General features: G+C 32.7%; 2 protein-coding genes and 1 pseudogene across 3 annotated transcripts; 1 reads left to right on the forward strand and 2 right to left on the reverse strand.

Annotated features, from left to right (window-relative positions):
- The first annotated feature begins 422 nt into the window (after nucleotides 1-422).
- Nucleotides 423-5,126, forward strand: LOC11410178 (uncharacterized). Its single transcript, XM_003606574.4, has 6 exons — nucleotides 423-610; nucleotides 867-956; nucleotides 2,981-4,009; nucleotides 4,087-4,152; nucleotides 4,257-4,455; nucleotides 4,587-5,126. The coding sequence occupies exons 2-6, from the start codon at nucleotides 954-956 to the stop codon at nucleotides 4,649-4,651; spliced, it is 1,362 nt and encodes a 453-aa protein (XP_003606622.2). The 5' UTR covers nucleotides 423-610; nucleotides 867-953; the 3' UTR covers nucleotides 4,652-5,126.
- Nucleotides 5,127-6,759: 1,633 nt separating this feature from the next.
- LOC11412245 (ras-related protein RABE1c) lies at nucleotides 6,760-11,214 on the reverse strand. 2 transcript variants are annotated; one of them, XM_024782860.2, is made up of 9 exons: nucleotides 11,002-11,214; nucleotides 10,672-10,788; nucleotides 9,557-9,629; nucleotides 9,372-9,472; nucleotides 9,162-9,227; nucleotides 8,943-9,040; nucleotides 8,507-8,569; nucleotides 8,334-8,426; nucleotides 6,760-7,127 (listed from the first exon to the last, which is right to left on the reverse strand). In XM_024782860.2, exons 2-9 carry the CDS (start codon nucleotides 10,742-10,744, stop codon nucleotides 7,050-7,052), a joined length of 645 nt encoding a protein of 214 aa, XP_024638628.1. In that variant the 5' UTR covers nucleotides 10,745-10,788; nucleotides 11,002-11,214; the 3' UTR covers nucleotides 6,760-7,049. The 2 variants fall into 2 exon arrangements, with proteins under 2 accessions (XP_024638628.1, XP_039689405.1); XM_039833471.1 differs by lacking the exon at nucleotides 11,002-11,214 and having other exon boundaries at nucleotides 10,672-10,934.
- Nucleotides 11,215-20,085: 8,871 nt separating this feature from the next.
- LOC11412435 (acidic endochitinase-like) lies at nucleotides 20,086-20,705 on the reverse strand (annotated as a pseudogene).
- Between the last annotated feature and the right edge of the window lie 2,760 nt (nucleotides 20,706-23,465).

The following is a 23,465-nucleotide window of genomic DNA, read 5'->3' on the forward strand; positions in this document are numbered from 1 at the left end:
AACACCATAGTTTTGGTAAATTACATCATCTAACTCGTCTAAAACTTCTTTTTTTTTTTAGGAAACTCGTCTAAACTTTTTATCATCATCAAAATAAAAAATTCAATTTATGTGGACATTTCTTCTAAATCTCCATGCAGTAATAGTTTCTCCAATACCAACCAGCTAGTCCCGTGAGCATAGCTTGGTAGGACAATGTATTATTATATGTAGGATCGGGGTTCGAACCCCCAGACACCCCACTTATTCACCTTACAAAGTGAATTCTAGCCATTAGGCTACGTGACAAAAAAAAAAAAAAAAAAAAAAAAAAAATCACCAACCAATTACTTCTCCGGAAAACGGAGGGCTCAGATTCATCAAAGAAACACACGTGTAAATGATCGAGAAACCCAACCACGAGATTTCCTCAATTGAGGTTCATATCCTATTACCACCTAGATGAGGAAAAAATCGAGTGCTCCTCACATACCCTATTCCTCTCTCTTTCGTTCTGCTTTCTCCGCCGTCGTAAAAATCTCCGGTTAGGGTTCCGATCATCTCCGATGGTACAGATCGTGTAACCTTCCCGCTTCTATAATGCTATCAATTTTTTTCACCATTTTCTAAGGTAACCGCTTACTGACAATTCTTGAGCTCAAATATTAGCTATTATAATATTGAATTTTTAATTTTTATTTGAATTATATGAATTTTGTTTGGTGTATTCAATTTCATTGCTTGGTATGTAGTATCAGATTTTTTCTTGTTTATAATAAGTATAATAATATTAATCTAATGTGACCACTAATTCATTCTTCTTAATTACTTAATTTATATAATTAATTTAATTTTTCGCTTTTTCCTATGTTGTTTCGTTTTTGCAGGACCTTAGAAAGTTTATAACTTGAAGTGAAGAACAAATCTACAGTGGATTTTTCGGGAATATTTTTCACCTGCAAAAGTTGAATCAAATGGTATTTAAATATTTGTAGTTATGTCAGTTAGTTACTGTTTTGTTCGCTCTTTTTGTTGATTATGTGTATTGTACTTCCTGTGTTTCTCTATGATGAGCTAAATCTCTACAGCAAATAGGTCAAAGTCAATATTGTTAGTTATGTTAAGAGTGTAGACCCAATTCGGCCCTTCACAATTTTCTTGTAGCCCAATTCGGGTCTCTGACAACAAATAAACCCAAATTAGTCTCTGACATTTTAATAATGGAGACAAATTAGTTCCTATGTCAGAGGACTAATTTGGGTTTATTTTTTGTCATGGACTGAATTGGTCTGCGAAAAAATTGTGAGGGACCGAAGTGGGTCTTCACTCTTGTGTTAATGTTAATATGTTGGGCTATGTTTGTTATCTGAAATTGGAATCGAGGAGCTCATGAATATGATGCTTCATTTTTTCCTTTTGGGGCAGTGTTGAGAATTAGGCGGTTATAAAGTATAGGCGAGACAAAAGTTAGATGGGGCATTCACATTCTACGATTTAATTTTGAGGATTTTTTAGAGTAAAATTTGAGGGATCTCAATCGTTGGTGAGGAAATCAACCGTTGATATGATAACACACATGTATACGTAGAACAAACTATAGATTTGTATCCAAACCCTTGACTTTCTGATTGACAGTTGGTATCATTCACTTCTTCTTCTTCTTCTAAATTAGACCCTTTACTTTAGAGGAGTCAAATGCATATCATTAAGGGTATGACAGGCTTCATGTAATTGGATAAAATATATATTATAAATTCTAAATCATTAAGATATTATGCTTCTGTTTGGATAAACAATTTAAACAAGGGCTTAAAGGAAAATGGATTGTGAGAAAAGAAAGGATTTACATCAAAAGCTAATTTAAATGAGCTAGTTAGGAAGCGTATGAATTTCTTAATTGATGAGGAGGCTCAAATTTGAGGGATAAATCATAGGTGATATATTTAAATCATTTTAATCCCTTTTTTAGATTTAATGTTTAGTGTTATTGGCTTGGGACCTGGGAGTGTGCTCCTCCTCAAGGTCTCAGGTTCGATTCTCTCTAGTGCCAATTTGAGGGGGCTAGTTTAGCTTCTTCAAAAAAAAAAATGTTTAGTCTACGAGATTTTAGCAACTTGTAATCAACCTAGTTGTGTGACACAATCAAACCTTAAGTTTATCTTCTTTTCTGCTTCTTTTTCTATCTATTAAATTGTCACAGTCATATGTCATTTGGCATACATTATTAGATTTTTATCAGATTTTCATCTGTGCTCTTGCATCAACCACATTAGACCATGCAAAAGAGCACTTCACCCACGTCAAGGGTGAACAAAGTTCTAATACTAGTTTTGTTTTTGAAATTCTAATACTAGTGGAAATGTAATAGAAGCATGTAAGAGAAAAGAAAAGGGGGTTTCATCCACATCAAGGGTGTACAAAGTTCTAATACTAGTTTTGTTTTTGAAATTCTAATACTGTTAGAAATGTAATAGAAGCGTGGAAGAGAAAATAAAAGGGGCAGGTAACGTTCTACCATACAACTAGGATTCAATAGGTTGAGACTCTGGAATTTACCAAAGGAAATGTGGAAAATCATATAACCAAAATGAATGAGTTTTATCCCATTTTATACTCACCAAACCAAACCCTTCTTCTATAGCCCATAGGGCATTATGGAACTTGAGGGAGCAATCATTGAGGACTTCACCTATCCAAATTAGTAAGGTAACCCAAGAACATCTAAAAAAAGAATCACTTGTGAAATTCACGCAATGGTTTAATTTTAATTAACCCCTCCTCCCCTTGTATTTTATACAATGCAATAATAGGTCGCCCTTCCCCCCTATACTCTGCCATGTCGGGAAACTTATAGCACCAAGTTGCTTTTTTTTTTTTTTTTAAAAAATTATCCTCCTTTATCCTATGTCAGTTGGAATGATTAAATGAAATAAAGAAATAAACTTATTTTAGATGTACTATTGTATATGAAGCATTGTTGATTTATTTACTTTTCTTGCAGTCTTTACAAAACAAGGGATTCTGGATGGTCAAAGGATCTGGGCATGTTAGTGACAGAGAGCCGGCATTTGATAATCCTTCCAAAATTGAACCAAAACGACCTCATCAATGGTTAATTGATGCAACTGAAGGGGATTTTTTGCCAAACAAGAAGCAAGCAATAGAAGATGCAAATGAAAGATCTAGTTCAGGATTTTCAAATGTAAATTTTACTCCATGGGAGAACAATCACAATTTTCATTCAGACCCAAGCCACCAAAATCAATTAATTGATCGATTATTTGGGTCTGAAACCAGGCCTGTCAATTTCACTGAAAAAAATACCTACGTTTCGGGCGATGGTTCTGATGTGAGATCAAAGATGATCGCCAATCATTATGGAGATGGTGCATCTTTTGGCTTGTCTATATCTCATTCTACTGAAGATTCTGAACCATGTATGAATTTTGGGGGAATCAAGAAAGTCAAAGTAAATCAGGTTAATCCTAGTGATGTGCAAGCTCCAGAGCAACATAATTTTGACAGGCAGAGTACGGGTGATCTACATCATGTCTATCATGGGGAAGTTGAGACGAGATCTGGATCAATAGGACTTGCCTATGGCAGTGGGGATGCCCGTATCAGACCGTTTGGCACCCCTTATGGCAAAGTAGATAACACAGTCCTATCCATTGCTGAATCTTATAATAAAGACGAGACTAATATAATTTCTTTTGGTGGGTTCCCAGATGAACGGGGTGTTATCTCTGTGGGCAGGGCTGCCACAGACTATGAACAGTTATATAATCAATCATCAGTTCATGTGTCAACAACAGCTCATGAGAAAGAGTTGGAGGCATCAAATTCTGATGTAGTTGCAAGTACTCCTTTGGTGACAACAAAAAAACCTGAATCTGTGTCCAAGAATAAACAAGATATCAAATCAACAAGGAAAGAATCTCCAAACACCTTCCCTACTAATGTCAGGAGCTTGATATCTACTGGTATGCTAGATGGTGTTCCTGTGAAGTATGTCTCGGTGGCGCGGGAGGTAAATTTTGGTCTTTGTTGTCGATTTTTTCAATTTGAAAATGCTCCTTTATAAGTTATGTTCCTTTATGGATGCAGGAACTTCGTGGAATTATAAAAGGAACTACCTATCTTTGTGGGTGTCAGTCATGTAACTATGCCAAGGTTAGTAATCCATTGGTATACACTCTAACCAAACACCTTAATAATGGTTTTCAAATTTTTTATAACCTGTAGATTACCTATTGATTGGTGTTTTATATTATTAGGGTCTGAATGCTTTCGAGTTTGAAAAGCATGCTGGTTGCAAATCAAAACATCCAAACAATCACATTTATTTTGAGAATGGGAAGACCATTTATCAAATAGTACAGGAATTGAGGAGTACCCCTGAAAGTTCATTGTTTGACACAATCCAAACAATTTTTGGTGCACCAATAAATCAGAAAGCATTTCGCATTTGGAAAGGTAAAGAAATTCCCAACCTTTTTAAGCATAAACAGACTAACGGCTGCATAGGAAATGTTGAATTTTATTGTTTGGGCTTTGTTTGGTATGTCATTAATCCCCTTTTTGTAACTCTTGCCAATGGTCTTCAGAATCATTTCAAGCAGCAACACGCGAGCTTCAACGGATTTATGGAAATGAAAAACGTAACCTCTAAGTCCCCACCGTCTTTGCGCAAACTTAACTTAGGTTAGGTTCTAGTGTGAATAGAAAGATACATCAGTTTTCAGTATTTTTCATGTATCTTTGTTTAGCTCTGTGACTTTTGGTGCATTGTGTAACTTGTTGGTTTCACTCAAAAGATTGGAAGCTTTATGTAACTTATGTCCAAATCATTGGGATTGGGTGCTTTTACTGGCAGAATTGTCTAGCATAGTCTCTAGAAAGTATATTCTTGGGTGATTAAAGGAGCAAGACTTGTTAATTTTGGGGCACTGGACTCGGCTTGTTAAGTGTCCTGTAACATTTTTATTTGTCTTCAAATACACAAGAAAACTCAGTTGAATATTTTTATAGTTCCTCATGGGTTGATGGATTATGGAGAGGATTGTAAATAATTTCCGTTTGCTTGTGCATGTATTCATTGGCAAATGCTGATTTTACGAATAAAATGTTAAAACGAAATGCAAGAATTATATTGACTGGTTAGTATGAACAACTTCGCCAAAGTTTGCTTTGACAGTGTTCGGATAGTAGACACAATTCTTCATTTTGTGACCTGTGGAGTGTGGTAGTTTTGGTTAGCGTAGCACGCTCATTCTTTTATTTAGGATGAAAATTAGTAGGTCATGATGAATGTTCACAAGACCTTTTTAATTACAATAATTTATAATGAATGTTTTTATTTTTGGAAAGAGGGAATATACAAGAGTTTAGATAAAGGTACAATTTAACCAAAGAACATTAAAAAAAAAAAAAACAAGAAGAAGAAGCCAAAAACTACCAAGAGGTCAATCCACCAAAGATTAAGTTCATAAAAAATATTTTCTGCTTGGCTTTAATATGCAACCAAACGTGGATTTTCACGCGGTCAATGGTTTGAGATGAGGACATTCCTTGCAACCAAATAATGTTATTATGATCAGACCAAATCATCCAAGCGCAAGCTAGCCAAATGACTCGGAAACAATCACGGAGTTCCTTTTTAAAAGAAAAAGGGCCAATAAATTGTTGAGCATGGAGGACGAGATTATTTGACAAAGCACTAGATGAGCCTAACCAGTTCAAAATACTGTACCCAACACTCCCAGAAAAAGCGCAATCAAAGAGTAAGTAGTTTTGGGAGCTTTCTTATACTCCACAACCATGAAGAGAAGAAGAGGACTCTGCATTGATGATGCCCCTCTGAATGAAGTTGGTCTTTGTAGAAAGCTGATTTTGAATTAGTCTCCAGGAGAAAAGGGAAACCTTAAAGGAGTGTGATTGTTCCAAATCAAATTTTATAGGGGCAAATGACCATCTAACACATTCTGAGAGAGCAAATGACATGCTCCTTTAACAGAGAGGTCTCATTGTGATCAAGCCAAACCCTGCCTAAAACACTTTCTTGCAAAAGAATGTTAAAAAGCAAGCAGCATAACTCTGATAACAATTTTTCCTACCAAGCAAAAAGGTTTTCTTCTGCAACACCACCCTCCACCATTACCCGCCCAATCAGATCTAAATAGATCCGCCCCTGAAATTTGTTTATCTAAAGACAAATTAAATAAGATTTTGATCTCAAAAGAAAAAACCATATTGCAACCAAGGATTATGTTGTTTCAACGTTGACTCGCCACTACCTAATATCATGAAAGGAAAGTCATCAAACCAAAAGTTCTACTTAACCCTATGCCTTTTTTGATAAACTGCAAATTTCTCCACCAAATAGAAACTTTCCTGCCACCAGATTGCACCAAGTCAATCTGTACACAACATTTGTAATCCATTTATAATGGATGTTGAATAGTGCAGCTTAGAATCTACAAGCATTCATAGTTTCAATGACAATAACATGTTCATTTTTCTTACACGCGTTGTGTTAAATGTCCATCTTATTGTTCTTGCTTCCCAAAAGAATTTCAACATGATTTTTTCCAAGCCAAAAATGTGAGCTCTGAACAAACGTGCAGCCTCAATGTGTTTTTATGACTTTTCCAAACATCCAATAATATTTCGAAACAAGTTGAGTTACGACGCATAGTTAGTAGCTTATGGGTTGCATGTATATAATCTTTTAGTTTTGAAGTATCAATATTCATCACCGCATAGCCAATCAACAGAAGGTGCAATATTGAAATGTGTATGATGAATAACTCACCACTACACGCCATTGATAAGCAAGTTTATACAGTGAAAAAAATGGGTCCGTCCTAATCCCAATCAAACAGAGGTAGTTAGACATTCATTCACTACAATCACATTCAGTTTTTTGATTCAATATAAATCCAAAACTACTTATCACGCACAAAATTAATAAATAATGCCACATTGAAAACGTTGAGCACAAGTCAGCATCATGATTATCATACAAGTAATTTCTTCAATAATGTTGCCACCAACTTGTAAAAGTGTCCTCAACCACAGCAAGCAGATTTTTGTGCAGCCTGTCCAGACCCCGTTGCAGAGTCTTGGTTGATTTTGATGGTTGTTGGCTGCAATAAAAAGTATCACAAAACATTAGGATCGTGAGAAAGGGAGTATATTACGATCATCGTATTTATCTATGTAGGAATATCGTATCGTGTAAATAAGGATAATAGTATCTTCTATATGTATATATATAGGAGTTTGCTAACTTACTCCCACCCAAAAACATGAGGTGGGGTTTAGAATGAGAAAGGAGAGTTGTTTCCCACCATGGGAAAGTTAATTTTATCCATTCGATCAAATGAAGAACACACTCTTATCATACTCCATCAATACTAGATTAATTTTTACACTATCTTCCACCCTCTCTCTTCCATGTCCCCACTCACCTACCACCACCATCACCACCATCACCACCACCACCACCACCAAATAAAAACATCTGCTTCCATCATTCTCTGTTCTTACGCAGCCATCATCACCATAAACATCACAAACTCATAAACCAACAACATCAACAACTTGTTAACTCAAATAGAATTATTCATTCCTTGAAACCCCAATTTTTTTTTTAAACCCATAACCATTTGTTCACCCAATCCCTCTATTCCTCGTTTATATTAAACCATGACTGATATGTTCATCTTTAGTCCTTCACTATTATCATCACACTAATTCGAAATCTATGATATGATGCAATAAAAGTCCAGATGATCTGATGTTGGCTTATGCACATTATATATATATATATATATATATATATATATATATATATATATATATATATATATATATATATATATATGGGGTTTGCTAGGATACACCCACTGGTTTTTATTAAGGTGTGTTTTAGCAAAGATATAACTAAAAAGTTGTTAAATACACCTTAAGGTGAATGTTGCTAAAACACACCTAAAAAATAAGTGGGTGTATGTTAGCAACTCCTATAGGCATTTGCTAGGATACACCCACTTATTTTTTAGAAGGTGCGTTTTAACAAGTTATAACTAAAGGTGTAGCTTGCTAAAACACTCCCACATAAAAACTGGTGGGTATGTTCTAGCAAATCCCTATATATATATATATATATATTGTGTAATTATTGCTTTGATTTTGATCCGATATAATATCGACTCTGTATTTCGAACACACGGTTTTGCCCTATGTCTTTCCATTTTTCTCTCATTCAACAGGAGAGAAGAGGTTTGGTGACATGAAATGAAACTATGATGGGTTAAACACATGAAACAGATGAAAGATTATCAAAATACCTCTGCCTTGTTGTCAGTGTCAGCAAGCCTTTGTTTTATGTCTCTTGCTATGGAAAAAAAAACTTCCTCCACATTTAGATTTGTCTTTGCACTCTGCAATTGAGCATTTTCATGAGCATAACAACATAGAAGTTCAGAGAGTTTCCACATTTTCAGGTAAATACACCACTTACAGTTTCGAAGAATTTGATTCCATACTCATCAGCCAGTGCTTGGCCTTTGGAAGTTGGCACAGCCTAAAAAGAAAGGTAAAAGTACATAAAATATACAATCACGAACATCACAAATCTGACACACACACACACACACACACACAAATATACAAGAGAGGAAGCTCGCATTTGTTATTTATCAATTGATGGCACCAAATCAGAACTCAACCCTCTTCGAACCTCCCCGTCCGTCAACAAAAATGTTTAGTTCACTCACAGCAACATGGTTTCTTAAACATCCTTAACGATGCAACTCAACCTTCCAGTAAATTTGCATAACGACTATGATAGTAAATTTGACAACTGTGAAGGTTGATTTACAAAGGAGGGGAAACGAAAAAAGGGAGGAAAAGAAACATAAAGCAGCATTAAAACATTGCCAACAAAGTTTGCATACCCTTTTGCTTTCGTCCATATCTGCTTTGTTCCCTACCAGTATTTTGTTAACATTATCCGAAGCATGTTGCTCAATGTTGCGAATCCAATTCCTGATATCTGTAATAATTAGAAGCTAGGTGAATACTCCCATGGAAAAAAGAAAAAAAAAACATTGAAATTTTAAGAGTTTTGCACAGATCAGCAGATTTCAAACTAAAGTAACAGAAAGGAACATTACTGTTAAATGATGCTTCATCAGTAACATCATAGACCAGCAATATGCCCATGGCACCACGATAGTAAGCTGCAAAAAACAAATATTTTAGGAAAGTATAGCAAGTGTCGTAATCCAGATGCCAACAGCCAAACAGCGTGTTTCAATGTGTCGATGCAATATTACTAAAATTATTAATAACAAAAGAAAATCTATGAGGATCATAAACCTTACCTGTTGTAATTGTCCGGAACCGTTCCTGTCCTGCAGTATCCCAAATTTGGAGCTTGATCCGTTTGCCATCAAGTTCAATGGTTCTTATCTTAAAATCAATACTGCATTAAGGTACGAGTGTGATATTAGAGAAATCTTATGTAAACAAAACTAAACAGTTTTACTTCTAAACCATAAAATCATACCCAATAGTTGTGATGAAACTGGTAGTGAAGGAACCATCAGAAAAACGCAAAAGAAGACAACTTTTTCCAACACCTGCGAAGAACAATAACAAAATAAGTTTATAATTTATATTAATGGTAAATCCAAGTATGTTCCACACAAAAGCAACACAGTTATTCAAAAATGGCTACCAAAAGACATAATTTTGTAAACCAAGGTATCTCTGCGTGCAACTGCAGAGACACTAACCACTCGGGGTAATTGAGATCAACTAAAGGGGCTGACATCCCACAACATACTTTTTTATATACCCACTAGTCATGGATCGAACCCTGACCAAATGGTTAAGAGACCCAAACATCTATCCTTGTGTCATACTCATACCATACCATATCATGTTTGATATCAAAATACTTTGTAAAACATCAACCGAAACTAGAACATATACAAGAAAACAAAGCACAAGAACATCATGTAGAAGCAACTGGACCGCTTAAGGCCTAATTTTGTGTATTAAACAAATAAATTGTGGGTGATAGATTATTGAGATGCTATGGAGCACGGACACCGAACACGACACTGACTCGCCGATACGGATGATAATTTAAAAAAAATGATATAATTTAGTGTAATCATAGGTGTCATGTCGGTGTCGGACACCAATGTGTGATGCGTGTCCGACAAGGGACATGCCTAATCAGAGGAGTGTCCGTGCTTCATAGTTGAGATGTTATAGTATACACAGTTATAAGCTAAGGGAATGTCATATTCTCTTTATTGTAAACATCAACTATACATAATACATCTTACTTTGTCAATATTTGAGGTTACTGCAATTGTAATGAATAGATCACATAAAAGGTTAATCTAAGCATAATCACACAAACACAAATTTGTGAAGCAATGCAACCTCTTCATACCATAATTAACATTACAATAACACAAACAACGATTCAAAGAATGGGTCAAACTAGATCATGAAAAGATAAAACCTTTCACAATTCAAACCAAATCCCAAATCAAAAACAAGGCCAAAATCTATCACTAATCTCTTTATGTAACATTTATTTTACCCTAGTTTATATTATTATTATTATATGGTAAAAAATACATAGAAGGGGAAAAAATTATTTACCGCTATCGCCGATCAAGAGAAGCTTAATGAGGTAATCGTAATCGGCACGAGCCCTTGCCGGTGGAGCAGCCATCAAAACGAGAAATGAATCTGTTGAAAATGGTGTTTTTTTTTTCTCTGTGAAAAAATTGAAAATGCAAATATGGTGAGAGAAAGAGAGAGAAACGGATCTCCTCCAAAAATTTCACAAGTAGAGGAACATGGAGATTTTAGAGAGAGAAAATAACGGTGCTTATTTTTGTTTTTTCTTAATTATTTTATTTTTTTGAAAAATTAATAAAAAAATGATGAAATTAATAAAAGAGAAGGACAGGGAGAGAGGATTACAACCTTGTACTGTACTTTGAAGCTGCCTCTCCTATAATTGTGGTATATATTATGCAATACTCTTCACTCTCTCTCTCTTCTTTCTCTCTCTAAAATATTTATTGTTCCTCCGCATATGTGCAAGTGAATGCCAGCAATTCCCCCTCTTATGCAGCCAGCCAGATACAGACTTACAATATTCTTTCCTCTATCTATGCTATTTTTTCTTCTTCTAGGGATGGTTTAAAAAGTAGGCTCGGACTTGGTTAAGACACTAGTTTATTGGGTTATTGGTTAAATTGCATGACTACATTAGATTAAATCAGATAACGGGATTACATAAATCGTCTTTATATTAGGTTTGCATATGTATTAAATCAAATTGAGCCGATCCATTTACATAGATGAAAGTATGTTTGTCTATTTTTCTTTTCTATATCTAAATGTTTATATCATTTTTTTTATTGTGCAAACACGTGTTTATCAATTGCGATAGTAGCAAGACTAATATAAAAATTGAGAATCATTAATATAATGACAAGAGACGTTAGATAAAGCACAAACACAACATTATTGCTCTCTAAAGGAGCAGTAAGGGTGAATTATGTATGTACTTGCTCTCTAAAGAAGCGGTTATAGTGAATTATGTATGTACTGATGATACTTAACTAGAGAGAAAGTCGTAAACATAACCAAAATGATGAGACTATTGCCTAGGGATCACTCGTGATGGTAACCCGACCTAAATGATTGGAGATCTCAAAAAATAAGTTCAATGGTTAATAGCAAGTCATGAAGTGATATAAGATGAACATGCTTTAATAAATTAGAGAAACATGACTTCGAAAGCAATAAGAGGACGAGGTAATAGAAACTCTTAATGAGATATAGGATCGACGTGCCTAGTTATATGAGTACTCTTGATAGACCCACCTATGCAAATGTGAAACTAGGATCGGCTCCTATGGAATTTTAAGTCGGAATTCGTATAGCGTTTGTTAAACTAAGATAGACGAGCAAGACCATCAAAGCGCAACCTTTAGAGTACACATTAGAAAAAAGTTGTGTGTGAATTCTATGTTAGAGATAGAGTTTAAGATTACGAGTCACTCTTGTTGAAGCTGAATTTTACTCGTAATGCAAATGTTCAAGTCGTAGGACACATGTGCTTATGCACAATCATATAAAAACGTTTGATATTACAATTGAAACACTACTTTTAAGTTTAAGCGGGATTGTTGGAACTTTAGTTGAAATTGGAGGGAGAATTACGAGTAAATACCAAGTCTTAAGACTTTAAACTAGAGTGCGTGAAATGAAAAAAATAGTGGAAGTCTTACATGGGAAAATTAGCATAAATTAGTAGTGTTTACCTAACAGAAGTGAGATTTTAATGATGTGTCATTAGGGGTACCCAATTTTGTGAATGGAAGTGAATGCACACAAAAATTAATTACAACACGCGTGATGACTGGGACGTTGTATGTCTGGGCTTGGGCTTGACTAAATCGTAATTTTTAGGAACCTGAAAAATAAAGAAATCTATTATCTCTTGTGTGTGTTTGTTTTACTCTTCAAGTTTTGTCAGTTTTTTGCGCCCCAGGTTTCGCTTGACTTAACCAAGCCGGTTTCTCCTCCCCCAAGTTTAGTTTGGCTTCTTCCCCATAAAGGGCTCCACACAAATCATAACTCACACCAAATAATTCTATTGAGTTGTTGAAAACTTTTTCTCTTTTCTCTCACTTTCTGCTCGATGCATTTCTGAGACACTTTCTCCCCTTTCTTTATTGTCCATTCGAAATTAAGAGTGTTTTTAAGACCACAGACCCGTTGAAATAAAAAGCGTAGTCCTTTCGATATATTACGTCCTTTTGAAATAAAGAGTATTTTTAAGACCATAATCACTTTTATGGTATAATGTCCCTTCATAATTAAAAATTGTCTTAAAAGTATATTCTTTTTTGATATTTTATACCCTTGAAAAAGTTAAAGGTTAGAAAGGTAGTAACACCATATGTTAGTGGTCGATCTACCATAATAGAGTGATCACGGTACCACATTCGAGCGATTTCAATGTTAAATTTGAATGTTCTGAGTACCGTATTGAAAGTGTATTTCTAGAATGGATCTTACAATGTTGTAGGACACCGAGGGAGTTATAACTAAGTTGTGTTGTCATGAGGATGTCGTGATTGATAGTCTTCTTACATAATTTTAAATAGTACAACAAAATGTTATAAAGAAATTGATATGATCGTGACTCAACCTAATAATAATTTCAGCGATTAAAAAATATTTTTTAAAGTATGTTTTGAAAATCCAAAAACAACAATTACCACTATGCTAGCATGTTAAGTGTAGTGTAATATGTTTGATTTTGTAAATATAAATATTGTTATGATATTGACTTCTTTTAAGACCATCTACAATGGCCTATTGAAAATGAGAGAAGAGGAAAGAGGTGATGAAAGTATTAAACATGTTGAAAATCTGTGCCGAGGGACACGTGGTGCTTCCTGATTGACTGCTTGGATTTTTATCTTCTTAATTATTTGGACTCAATTATTTCATTGCAAATAATTTTTTATTTTTTATTTATTTTTACCAAAATTTGTGATTTTTTTTCTCTACAAATAGAGACTTGGATCATTTGATTTGGACACAGAAAAAAAAACCAAAATTTTCACTCTCTTAATCTTATTATTAGAGTTTCTTTTGAAGTTTTAGTCTTTGTTTACAAAAAAAACCAAATTTATTTTACAAAATTTTGTTTTTCCAAAAAAACTAAAAAATAAATAGTTAATTGTATTATTTTAATTTAATTATAATCGATAATTTTAGGTAATTATAAAAACAAAAATATAAAATTAAATAAGAATAGGAAATAAAAGGAGGTGGGGTTGAGTGTTGAATGAAAAAAACCATTGGAGAGGTAACAATTGAATGAGTATTGAATTATGAGAGAGAAAATAATGTGGAGTGTTGGGAATTGAAAAAGTGAGTGTTGAAAGGTATTAAATTTTTTTTACCATTGGGGATGGTCTAAGACTTACTTGATGTCTTAATGCATGTGCAACTTATTTTAAAATAATACTACCTCCGTCCCTAAATATAGGAGCCTTTTGCTAAAATTACGGAGATTAAGAAAATTTGTTGTAGTATTAAATTTGTATAAAATTACTATTGTTTTTACAATTTTATCCTTAAGAGAGAGAGTTGATTTATGTTTTAAATATAATATTTATTGTTGATTGAAGAAAAAAATGCAAAATAAATAAGGGTATGTTGGTAAAGAAATAATTAATGTACTTGGAAATATCAAAGGAGATTTATAAAAAGGGACAAATTATTTTTTCAAAAAGGTCTTATAATTAGAGACGGATGTAGTATTAATTATCTTCGCTACTGTTACATATTCACTGTGAAATTATTTTAACTTGAAATTGCAGAAAAAGGAAAATTATTCCACCATGTCACGAAATTAATTAAGTATTATTGCTTGGGCAATTTATATGGTACACTCAATAAAATTGAGTGTACCGGTACACCCATATATTAAATGAATAGTTTAATGAGTTATTTTTTTTAGAAAATATATATTTTCTATTGGTTACAATTAGAATAATTATATTTTATTTCTCAAAAGTGTCGGCAAATCAAAATTCAATTTTTTTTTAAATTTTTAATACCCATAATAGTGAATATTGATTATTTTTTTAGATAAAATGTTAAAATATTAGTATGATTCTTATAAAGGACGAAATGACGTTTTTTCTTATAAAATAATATTTTCTAAAATATAAAAGTTGATAAATATCTCTTTATTACAGAAAAATGATCGATAACTTATTGATTTATGAAATAGATGTACCAGTACACTTTAATTTAAGGGTGTATCATAGAAACTCCCTATTACTTGTATGGAGAATACTCTTTTGAAGAATCATCATTGTAAGCACATTTTATTGATGATTTTGTAATAAAAAATAATTTGAATCATAATGATTACATGATTGGAAGTATTAAGGCTTTTCTTTAATATTGATGATGACTATTTTCTACTTATGAGGAATAAAAAAAACTTTACATTTGATTAGCTCATTTGATAGGGATATCACATTTTAATATAAATCTGATGATGTAGGCAGGTTATAGATCTCTCTCATTCAATCAAGTTTATTTCCGTGCATACTAGTAATGATCACATTTTTTCCCTAAATTTGTATCCATGTGGCTAGCGTGTCGAACATTAAATATGGATATCTTATATATTCCTTAAAAAAAAAAAGGATATCTTATGTATGATATTCAAATATTAGTTCACCATGTTATAAAAGCCTAACTCTTCTGCTAGACTTGATCTTTATTGGTAAATTTGTTCAATACTTATTTGTCATTTATCATGAATAATCATCACAGAATTTTATATGGGTCATGCTAACTTGTGCCACAAGTTAAGGAACTGAAAAAAGAATTAGAAATAAATTTTAAATTGAAAAGATAAATGTTTAAACTTTAGGTGTTAGCATTTCCCTTAAACTATTAAGAAATAAAAACTTATTTTATATTTTATCTTTAATTTCTTAACTGGACACAAGTAAAAAATGCATGTTTATATACGTTTTTTTTCAAGGTGAGTATGTTAGAAATTACGACAATCCTATGTAATTTTTCAAAAATTACACTTTATAACTTTTGTAAAATTACGGTGGATCACTGTGACCAATCATGTCGACTAAGATATCATACATACCTTTTGTCCTTCTTGAAATTGATCCTCCTTCTAATAAATGCAAGATGAATGATTTTTTGGACCAGGCACAAGAATGAATTATATATACGTTTGATACAAATGATAACGAAAGGTAATGTTTTTTTTTTTTTTTGAATAAATAACGAAAGGTAATGTTAAAAATAGAAAAAAGGATACACCTATCTATAGGGGTGGGCAAAAATAACCAAAAATCAATTCGAACCGGTTAACCGAACCGAACCGTATCAGAATTAACTGAACCATTTAACCAATTCTTGAACCGAACCATTATTTTGATAACAATTCATTAACCGAACTGAACCGTTAGTAACCACAATTATCCGAACCAAACCGAACCATTAGCCTTATCTATTTTAAAAACAACTTATTCAAAACAACTTATTTTAAAACAGCTTATTTTATGCAAAACAACTTATTTTAAAAAACAGATTATTTTAAAAAAAAGCTTATTCAAAACAACTTATTATAAAAACAACTTATTATAAAAAACAGCTTATATTTAAAACAGCTTATTATATAATGTTTCAAAACTTAATGATTATTATGAAATGTGTCATTTTGTATGTCAATTTGATTAGCATTATAATGTGCAGTTGCAGTAATTGTAGAATTTAAAGATTATGTACCATAAGTGTTGCAAATAGGTCATTTAACCGTAAAAATATATCGTTGAACTAAAAAAATTATTCTTAGTAAAGTTACAAATACAAATTTTTTGTAATGATCATCGAATTATAAAATTCTTTCCGTGCATTAAAGCATTGCTCACGCCCGTTAAATTTATTTTGCTGCTTCACAAGCTAAACTTTGAGTATAAGCTAATTAGCTTTGTCATGATCTGCATCTGTAGTTTTCACTTTTTAGATAAGAAGCCGCTGCAAACATCACTAGTTAAAACCGTCAAAATATTTGTTATGAGTTTAAATTGCACCACTGTGCTAGATTCAACTAAATATTGTTCCAAACTAAGTAGTTTTTAAAATAAGTTGTTTTTTAAAATAAGCTGTTTTCACAAAATAAGTTGTTTTGTATAAAATAAGCTGGTTTGAATAAGCTGTTTTTTAAAAAGAGATCGTAATAAGCTGGTTTTCATAAAATAAACTTTTTTGAATAAGATGTTTTTTATAATAAGTTGTTTTGCAAAAATAAGCTGTTTTTAAAAATAAGCTGTTTTAAAATAAGCTGTTTTTTTAGAGAAGTTTTGCATAAAATAAGCCGTTTTTTTTTAAAAGAGATATTAATAAGTTGTTTTGCATAAGATAAGTTGTTTTGAAGAAATAAACTATTCTAGATTTTAATTTTAATTTGTTATTTTTTTTAATAAAAGTGGTTTTATTCATTGGATAAAAAATATTTATTTTGGTTCGGTTTGGTTCGGTTAATAGGTAAGCAAATGGTTAACCGAACCATAACTTAGGTTCAGTTTGGTTACTTCTAAACTTTAAACGGTTCGGTTCAGTTTTCCCGAACCATTTTATCAATTTGATTCAGTTCGGTTCGGTTTTGATGGTTAATCGAACCATGCCCACCCCTACCTATCTACGCTATCAACTTCATATCTTCTCATCCACCACTATTTTCATATACTTTTTGTACAATTGCACATTTGATGAAAATTGTACTCTCTTAATAATCTCCACGGCAAAGGAGACTTGAGATAAGCATTTATTGTTACAAATGCATACTAACTCAACAATTCCCAAATAAATAATGTGTGTTTTAGAAGAAAGAATAATTGTTAGCATGTTATTAGTACAAAGTTTCTAATGTGTTGTTCAACAGTGATTAATCTTTATCAAAGAATCTCTGGTATAAGGTGAATTCTCATCTTCAAGCCAAATTTTCTCCATTGAGCAAGAGATTAAAGTCATGACTACTTGCTTAAAAGGTCTTAATCTCTTATCATTTTTATCATTTGAATCAATTCATTGTTGGTTTCGGTTCCAAAATTCTACAATGTATAATTAATGGTGACTTTTTTTGTGATGCGTTGTCATCAATTTTATTTTTTTTATACGGTCAGCATACTAATGTTATATGATATGTACAAATGTTTAATTAATACAAGCTTTATCAACTGGTTAATTCAATGTTCTCCTGTTCGTTAATTTTAACTTCACCTTACCAAAAAAAGAAAGTTGCTAAAATTCAAAGCCACGTATATTCCCACTTAATATCCAACTGTATGCTGTCTCTTGGGCCATATCTTATCTATATTAATTAATTATATCAAAACAGGTAGCTAGTTTGGACATGTTAGCTGCCAACTTGCACCTCTTTACAAGAAAAAGTGTATAAAAATAAATAAAAAATTCAACTGATTGTGCAAAAGGTGAAAATATGTTAAAGAGATGTATTATTGTCCACAAAAGTTTTCTAAATCTTTTAAGAGATTTTCGAGTCAGGTTAAGTGAGGATAAAAATTTCTCCACTTTTCTAATGTTAATTTAGTTATGTTAACATGTTCATGCTTTATCCATCCAGTGTATAATTCTTAATATTTTATTACTAGTTTGGATTATCATATTGGGAGAAGGGTGCATTTTCGTTGAACACTTGTATAAAAATGTGCAATTGTTACTCACGTGCTCTCTTAATAGGTTTTTGCTATCAGATAAATACACAGGCGACCTAATTGTTACTCAATGGTATCCTTAACCGATCATAGCTCAATTCTTCTGTGTGACAAAATGTTTAACTAGGACCCAAAACCTTTCAGAAGGGGTTATGGAGGAGCTTGAGGTCTAAGAGAGGTTGGACATCATCTCATCTTTGCGCCAGAGATCTCGAATTAATTGGTTGACATAAGGGGACGCAAACACAAAATTCTTTCATGGAAGTGTTGCAAGCGGGAAAAGGTCTAATGAAATCCTTTATATAGAATCGAATGGATCGCTAATTGATGTTGGGGAGGAGATCAAAGAAGATATTTTCTTTCATTTCCCAAAATAGTAGTTTCGGGCTAGCCAAAGAAAGAGGTCATCCGTTAAATATTTTAATTTCAATAGAATTCAAAAAGTTGAGACTGAAGACTTAATAAGGGGTCTCTCCGAAGAGGAAATTAAGCAAGTTACTTAGGCCCTGATGGTGACTTTCGGTTTTTTAAAGAACTTCCAGGAAAACTTAATGGGTGAGTTTTTTTATTCATGTTGGAATTCCATGAGAATGAGAGTTTGGATAAATAATACATCCATAGCTCTAATTCCATAAAGAGATAATCCTATAAAATTGAATGATTTTAGGCCTATATCCTTAGTGGGATGTATGTAAAAGGTGCTATATAAGGTTTTGAGAAATATGCTTAGGAAAGTTATGGATAAATTAATTGCGGGAGTTCGGTCGACTTTCATCCAAGGCCGTGAAATCGTTGATGGAGTGTTAATAGAAAACAAAGTGGTGGACGAGGCAAGGTTGAAAGGAGAAATCATATTATTCAAGATAGATTTCGAGAAAGTATATGGTTCAGCCGATGGGGCTGGGCTTCTTGGAAATTGTCATGGAGAAAATGAGCTTTCTGATAGAGTAGATAGTATGGATCCTTGAGAGTATTCATTCATTCACTCTTATATAATATCAAAGCAATCAAAGCGATTTTGAAATTATTTGAATTGATATATGGTTTAAAGGTTAACTTCCATAGAATTTTTTTTGATAGACATCGATGTCAATAATTGGTTGGTGGACGTTGCATGTAAAATTAGGAGCATTCCTTTCCAATATATGGGTCTCTTGGTTCATATTTTTTTTCTCCTTTTCAAGAATTCAGCTGTTAAAGTATATGTCGTTTGATCGACTGATATATCATCTTCAAAATCCTTTTTGTCAATGATGGAAACTGAGTGTGGACATTTCCCTCAACCATAACTATTCACACAGTTTGGTTCCACGTTAACGTCCTTTGTTTTTGCCACATCTAAGTTCTACCCTCTTAAAAAATACTGATTTTTGTTCACATTCAATAAATTGGACTCAATTTTTGGTCAAGTGCAAAAGTTAGTCAAGTTTCATTGGTAAATTAATAATTGATTAATGAGTAAATAGACAATTACCCCCGTGGAATTGTAAGTTTAGTCAGTTACACTCTTAATAATAACAAAACTTCAATTACCTCTTGAAATTGCACAACGTTAATCAATTTACCCCCTTTGTCAAATTCTTCTGTTAGTCAGCATGACGTTTTGCAATATCTCTTGAAGTTTTGCACTTACGTACAAAATGTCTCCCGAACTTGAAAATTTATATATTTTTTTATCCTTAACTCAAAAGATATTAACGGCAAACAATTTCGGGGGGTAATTATCTATTTCCTCGAATAAATATTGATGACCAAACCATTAACTTTGCAGTCCACTTTGTACATCATTGAATCTATCCCGAATCATAACTCCCCCATATTTAGAAAAACTCTTAATAGCTCGAAGAACTTGAGAGATAAAAACATCAGAAGGAATAAAACCACCACTTGGAGCAGAAGCAGCATTTACAGAAACACATAAAAAAAACTTGTTTAGCTTGACTTGAAGTCCATTGATTTCAAGCATTAACAAGATTGTTAGTGTTTCCATTTGAGTATTGACATTGAGGATTATTATAAAAATGAACCTAAACATAATCTAATAAACCAGTATTAATAGCTGAATCCAAATAAGCATAAGAGTAAGGACATTGTGGCGCTGCAAATAAATAAACTTTGTGGTGCTTTTGCAAGTTCATCCCAATATTGACCATCACCAACTTCAATATCAAAAACAAGTTGATGCCTTTGCTTTGACAAGTTTGGATATCTTTACTAAAGTTTCTGCAGCCATTTGTGGATGGATCACAATGGCCTGCAAGGTTTAGTTGTGATTTTGGCCATTGCCAAAGTGGATAGAAAAGCTATGTTTATAAATTGGTAGTTGTTTGTGCTACAAGTCTCTGCTAAGGAGCCTTCATTTCCATTTTGGCCTTCATGGATAAGAAAGAAAAAAAAAAAATTAAGTTCGGGTGGTATTTTGCACACAAGTGCAAAATTTTAGGGGGGTATTTGCAAAATGTCATGTTGACTAACAGAAGAATTTAACGGAGGGGGTAAATTGATCAACATTGTGCAATTTTAGGGGGTAATTGAAATTTTGTTAATGTCGGGAGGGTAATTGACGAAAACTTACAATTTCAAATGATAATTGCTTATTTACTCATTGATTAATTGGTAAAATATTTTCAAATCATAAGTCCGACCATATTTCATAGACTTAATTTGTCCTTTCTATATGCTTAACAAACTTTTTTTTTTACTCAATGTTTAACACACATTCTTAATTATGATTAACACGGTTTTTCTAAAAATTATGATTATCCAACTGATGCATATCATGTGCCATTGGACATCAACTAACTAGTTCCACGAACCCATGAACCTATCCTGTTTGGCAAAGAGACTTAGAGGGGCCATTTTGTCGTCTTTCCCATCTAAAATCCAAGTTCCGTATAGGTTCAAACTTATAAGTTATAAGAGAGCATGGTGACATAATAAAGACTTAAATCCAAGACCATATAAACATTATTGTTTTATAAAAAAAAAATTAGGAGACAGCTGCATTATGTAGGCAATATAATAAAAAAAAATGAGAGTAAAGAAGTTCATTGGTGAGATTTTTTTTTTGTTACAATGTAACGAGACAAAAGAAAAAGAAAAAAGAGAGAGATAGTCGAAATTAAGTTCCAAACTTATCTTTAGGATGAGAGATTCCATGCCAGACGGAGGACAATTCCAGTGAATATAACACCTAGCATATGATTCTTCATTAGCCATAAAATTTGCACATATGTTTTGTTCCCTAAGAACATGCACCAATGTTGATTGACACATGAAGGATAGGAGTGAAAAGAATATATTTTTATAATTCAAATTAAACTATTTTTATGATTTAACGATTATGATTGATTGACAATATAAAAACTATTTAAACTAACAATATATATATATATAAATCAAACTTTTTTTTTGAGGGGATATAAATCAAACTTATGTAATTATATTGATTAATTAATTATGTTAATAATTCATAAAAAAGATGCCAAAGGCATATATGTCGAAAGAATGGGCCATCAAGTTAATGCTCAAAGTATATGCCAAAGAAGATCCTCTGTCTTTGCCCCACCCACCCAAAAGAAACACACACCTTCACCTTTATAGTTCAGAAAACCCTCCTTCTTTTCTTCCCTTTGAAGGCTCATCTATTCATAGCTTTTGTACTATATTTTTTCTATTGAAAGTTTCATATGGAAATTCGGATGGAAGCAAGAGCATGCAGCTGTGAGATTAACGATGTTGCTGATGATGAAGATGAAGACACAAATTCATGATAATCATCCAATGATAATTGCAAGTTGATTAACTTGCTTGATCATTTGGGCAACTGAACATCCTTTGGCAGTAACACTATTACAAGATCCTTGCTCCTCTACACCTTTATTTTTACGAGAAATATTTTTAAAATATTTCATACATGTTTAGATTTACGATGAGATTGACAGAATCACCAATGTGATGGTGATTTTGTCAAACTCACAACTGATCCAAACGTACACATGTATGCAGTTCCATGAAACAATATTATACATGTTATTTGGTGGTTGCTTACTATAGTTTTAAATTTTTGTTATGATGAGTGTCTTATTGTACACCATTTTGCATTGTTTTAGTCACTTTTTGTTGTTTTTCTTTTCATGTAATAATTTTGTTCTCTTTTGGTGTTTCAAAAGCTACCCAGAACAATGTGATATTTTATTGCGAGATGTGACTATGAAGGTATATTCTTATGTCTGCATACTCTTTGGTATTAACGTGGTATGATTAATTATAATTAAAGATGTAAGTGCCATTTGATTTCTTTTAGGTACGGTATACTATAATTTTGGTACTATTCAATCAATTTTAGGCCGAGACACATGAGAGATCTTGATATTGATTAATAATTTAACCAAATAAATCATTTAAAAATAACGAGCATTCTATCTGAACTAACATTTTCTTGTAAAATGACTATTTATTTTTGGGCTTCATGGGTTTTGGCTATATAATAATGCAAACAACCAAACATTTTCAATGACGAAAAGAGTTCTAATCTTGAATAACAACTTTCTTAGTCTGAGGATTTGATACAACTTTGTCATTTGTAGAGCGATAGCTTCTTTTATCCCCGCACCTTTTCAATTACTAGTGTCCTTGTCGCGTCTCATGCTGTCGTTATATTCATGGCGATGATAATGAAGAAGAGGAAGAGCAACCCCCTCTAGTTAGTGTCTTATTCCAGCCACGCGTACCGTTACAAGACCCTCATCAGTAGATTTCCCTGGACCTCATCCACGGCCTCTAAATCTGGTTGTTATGATTCCAACCTCAATTGCAGAAAGGACCTCCAAGCGTCTAGAAAGTCACCATGTCAATTTTATGTTTTGGTTTTGGTCACTCCATCAAGTATATGATTAAGCATCAACATAATGCACTAAAGAGCAAAAATGAATTTGATATGATTAAGTATCAATACCTAAAATGAATTTGCGAATAGAGATCAAAGATATGAAATATTTAAGGGGAAAGAAGAAACACAAAGATGAATTAAACATAGAAACCAAACCTCAAAATCCTTATACAAAGCTCCCTAGTGTTGGGTATTTGTATTGGCTGCATTGTTGCTAAAATAAATATCCTTGTTCTGTAAGTTGGAAC

Source organism: Medicago truncatula, chromosome 4 (assembly GCF_003473485.1).
Source record: "Medicago truncatula cultivar Jemalong A17 chromosome 4, MtrunA17r5.0-ANR, whole genome shotgun sequence".
Taxonomy (NCBI): Eukaryota; Viridiplantae; Streptophyta; class Magnoliopsida; order Fabales; family Fabaceae; genus Medicago; species Medicago truncatula.

What these genes read in the sequence shown, in the direction of transcription:
- LOC11412245 (XM_024782860.2), bottom strand. Translation starts at nt 10,744, where the DNA reads ATGGCTGCTCCACCGGCAAGGGCTCGTGCCGATTACGATTACCTCATT. An exon ending in TCTCTTGATCGGCGATAGCG is followed by an intron (nt 9,630 to 10,671) that starts GTAAATAATTTT and finishes TGTTCTTCGCAG; the next exon opens with GTGTTGGAAAAAGTTGTCTT. An exon ending in GAATCAAATTCTTCGAAACT is followed by an intron (nt 8,427 to 8,506) that starts GTAAGTGGTGTA and finishes GCTCAATTGCAG; the next exon opens with AGTGCAAAGACAAATCTAAA.
- LOC11410178 (XM_003606574.4), top strand. An exon ending in ATGTCTCGGTGGCGCGGGAG is followed by an intron (nt 4,010 to 4,086) that starts GTAAATTTTGGT and finishes TTATGGATGCAG; the next exon opens with GAACTTCGTGGAATTATAAA. An exon ending in AGTCATGTAACTATGCCAAG is followed by an intron (nt 4,153 to 4,256) that starts GTTAGTAATCCA and finishes TTATATTATTAG; the next exon opens with GGTCTGAATGCTTTCGAGTT.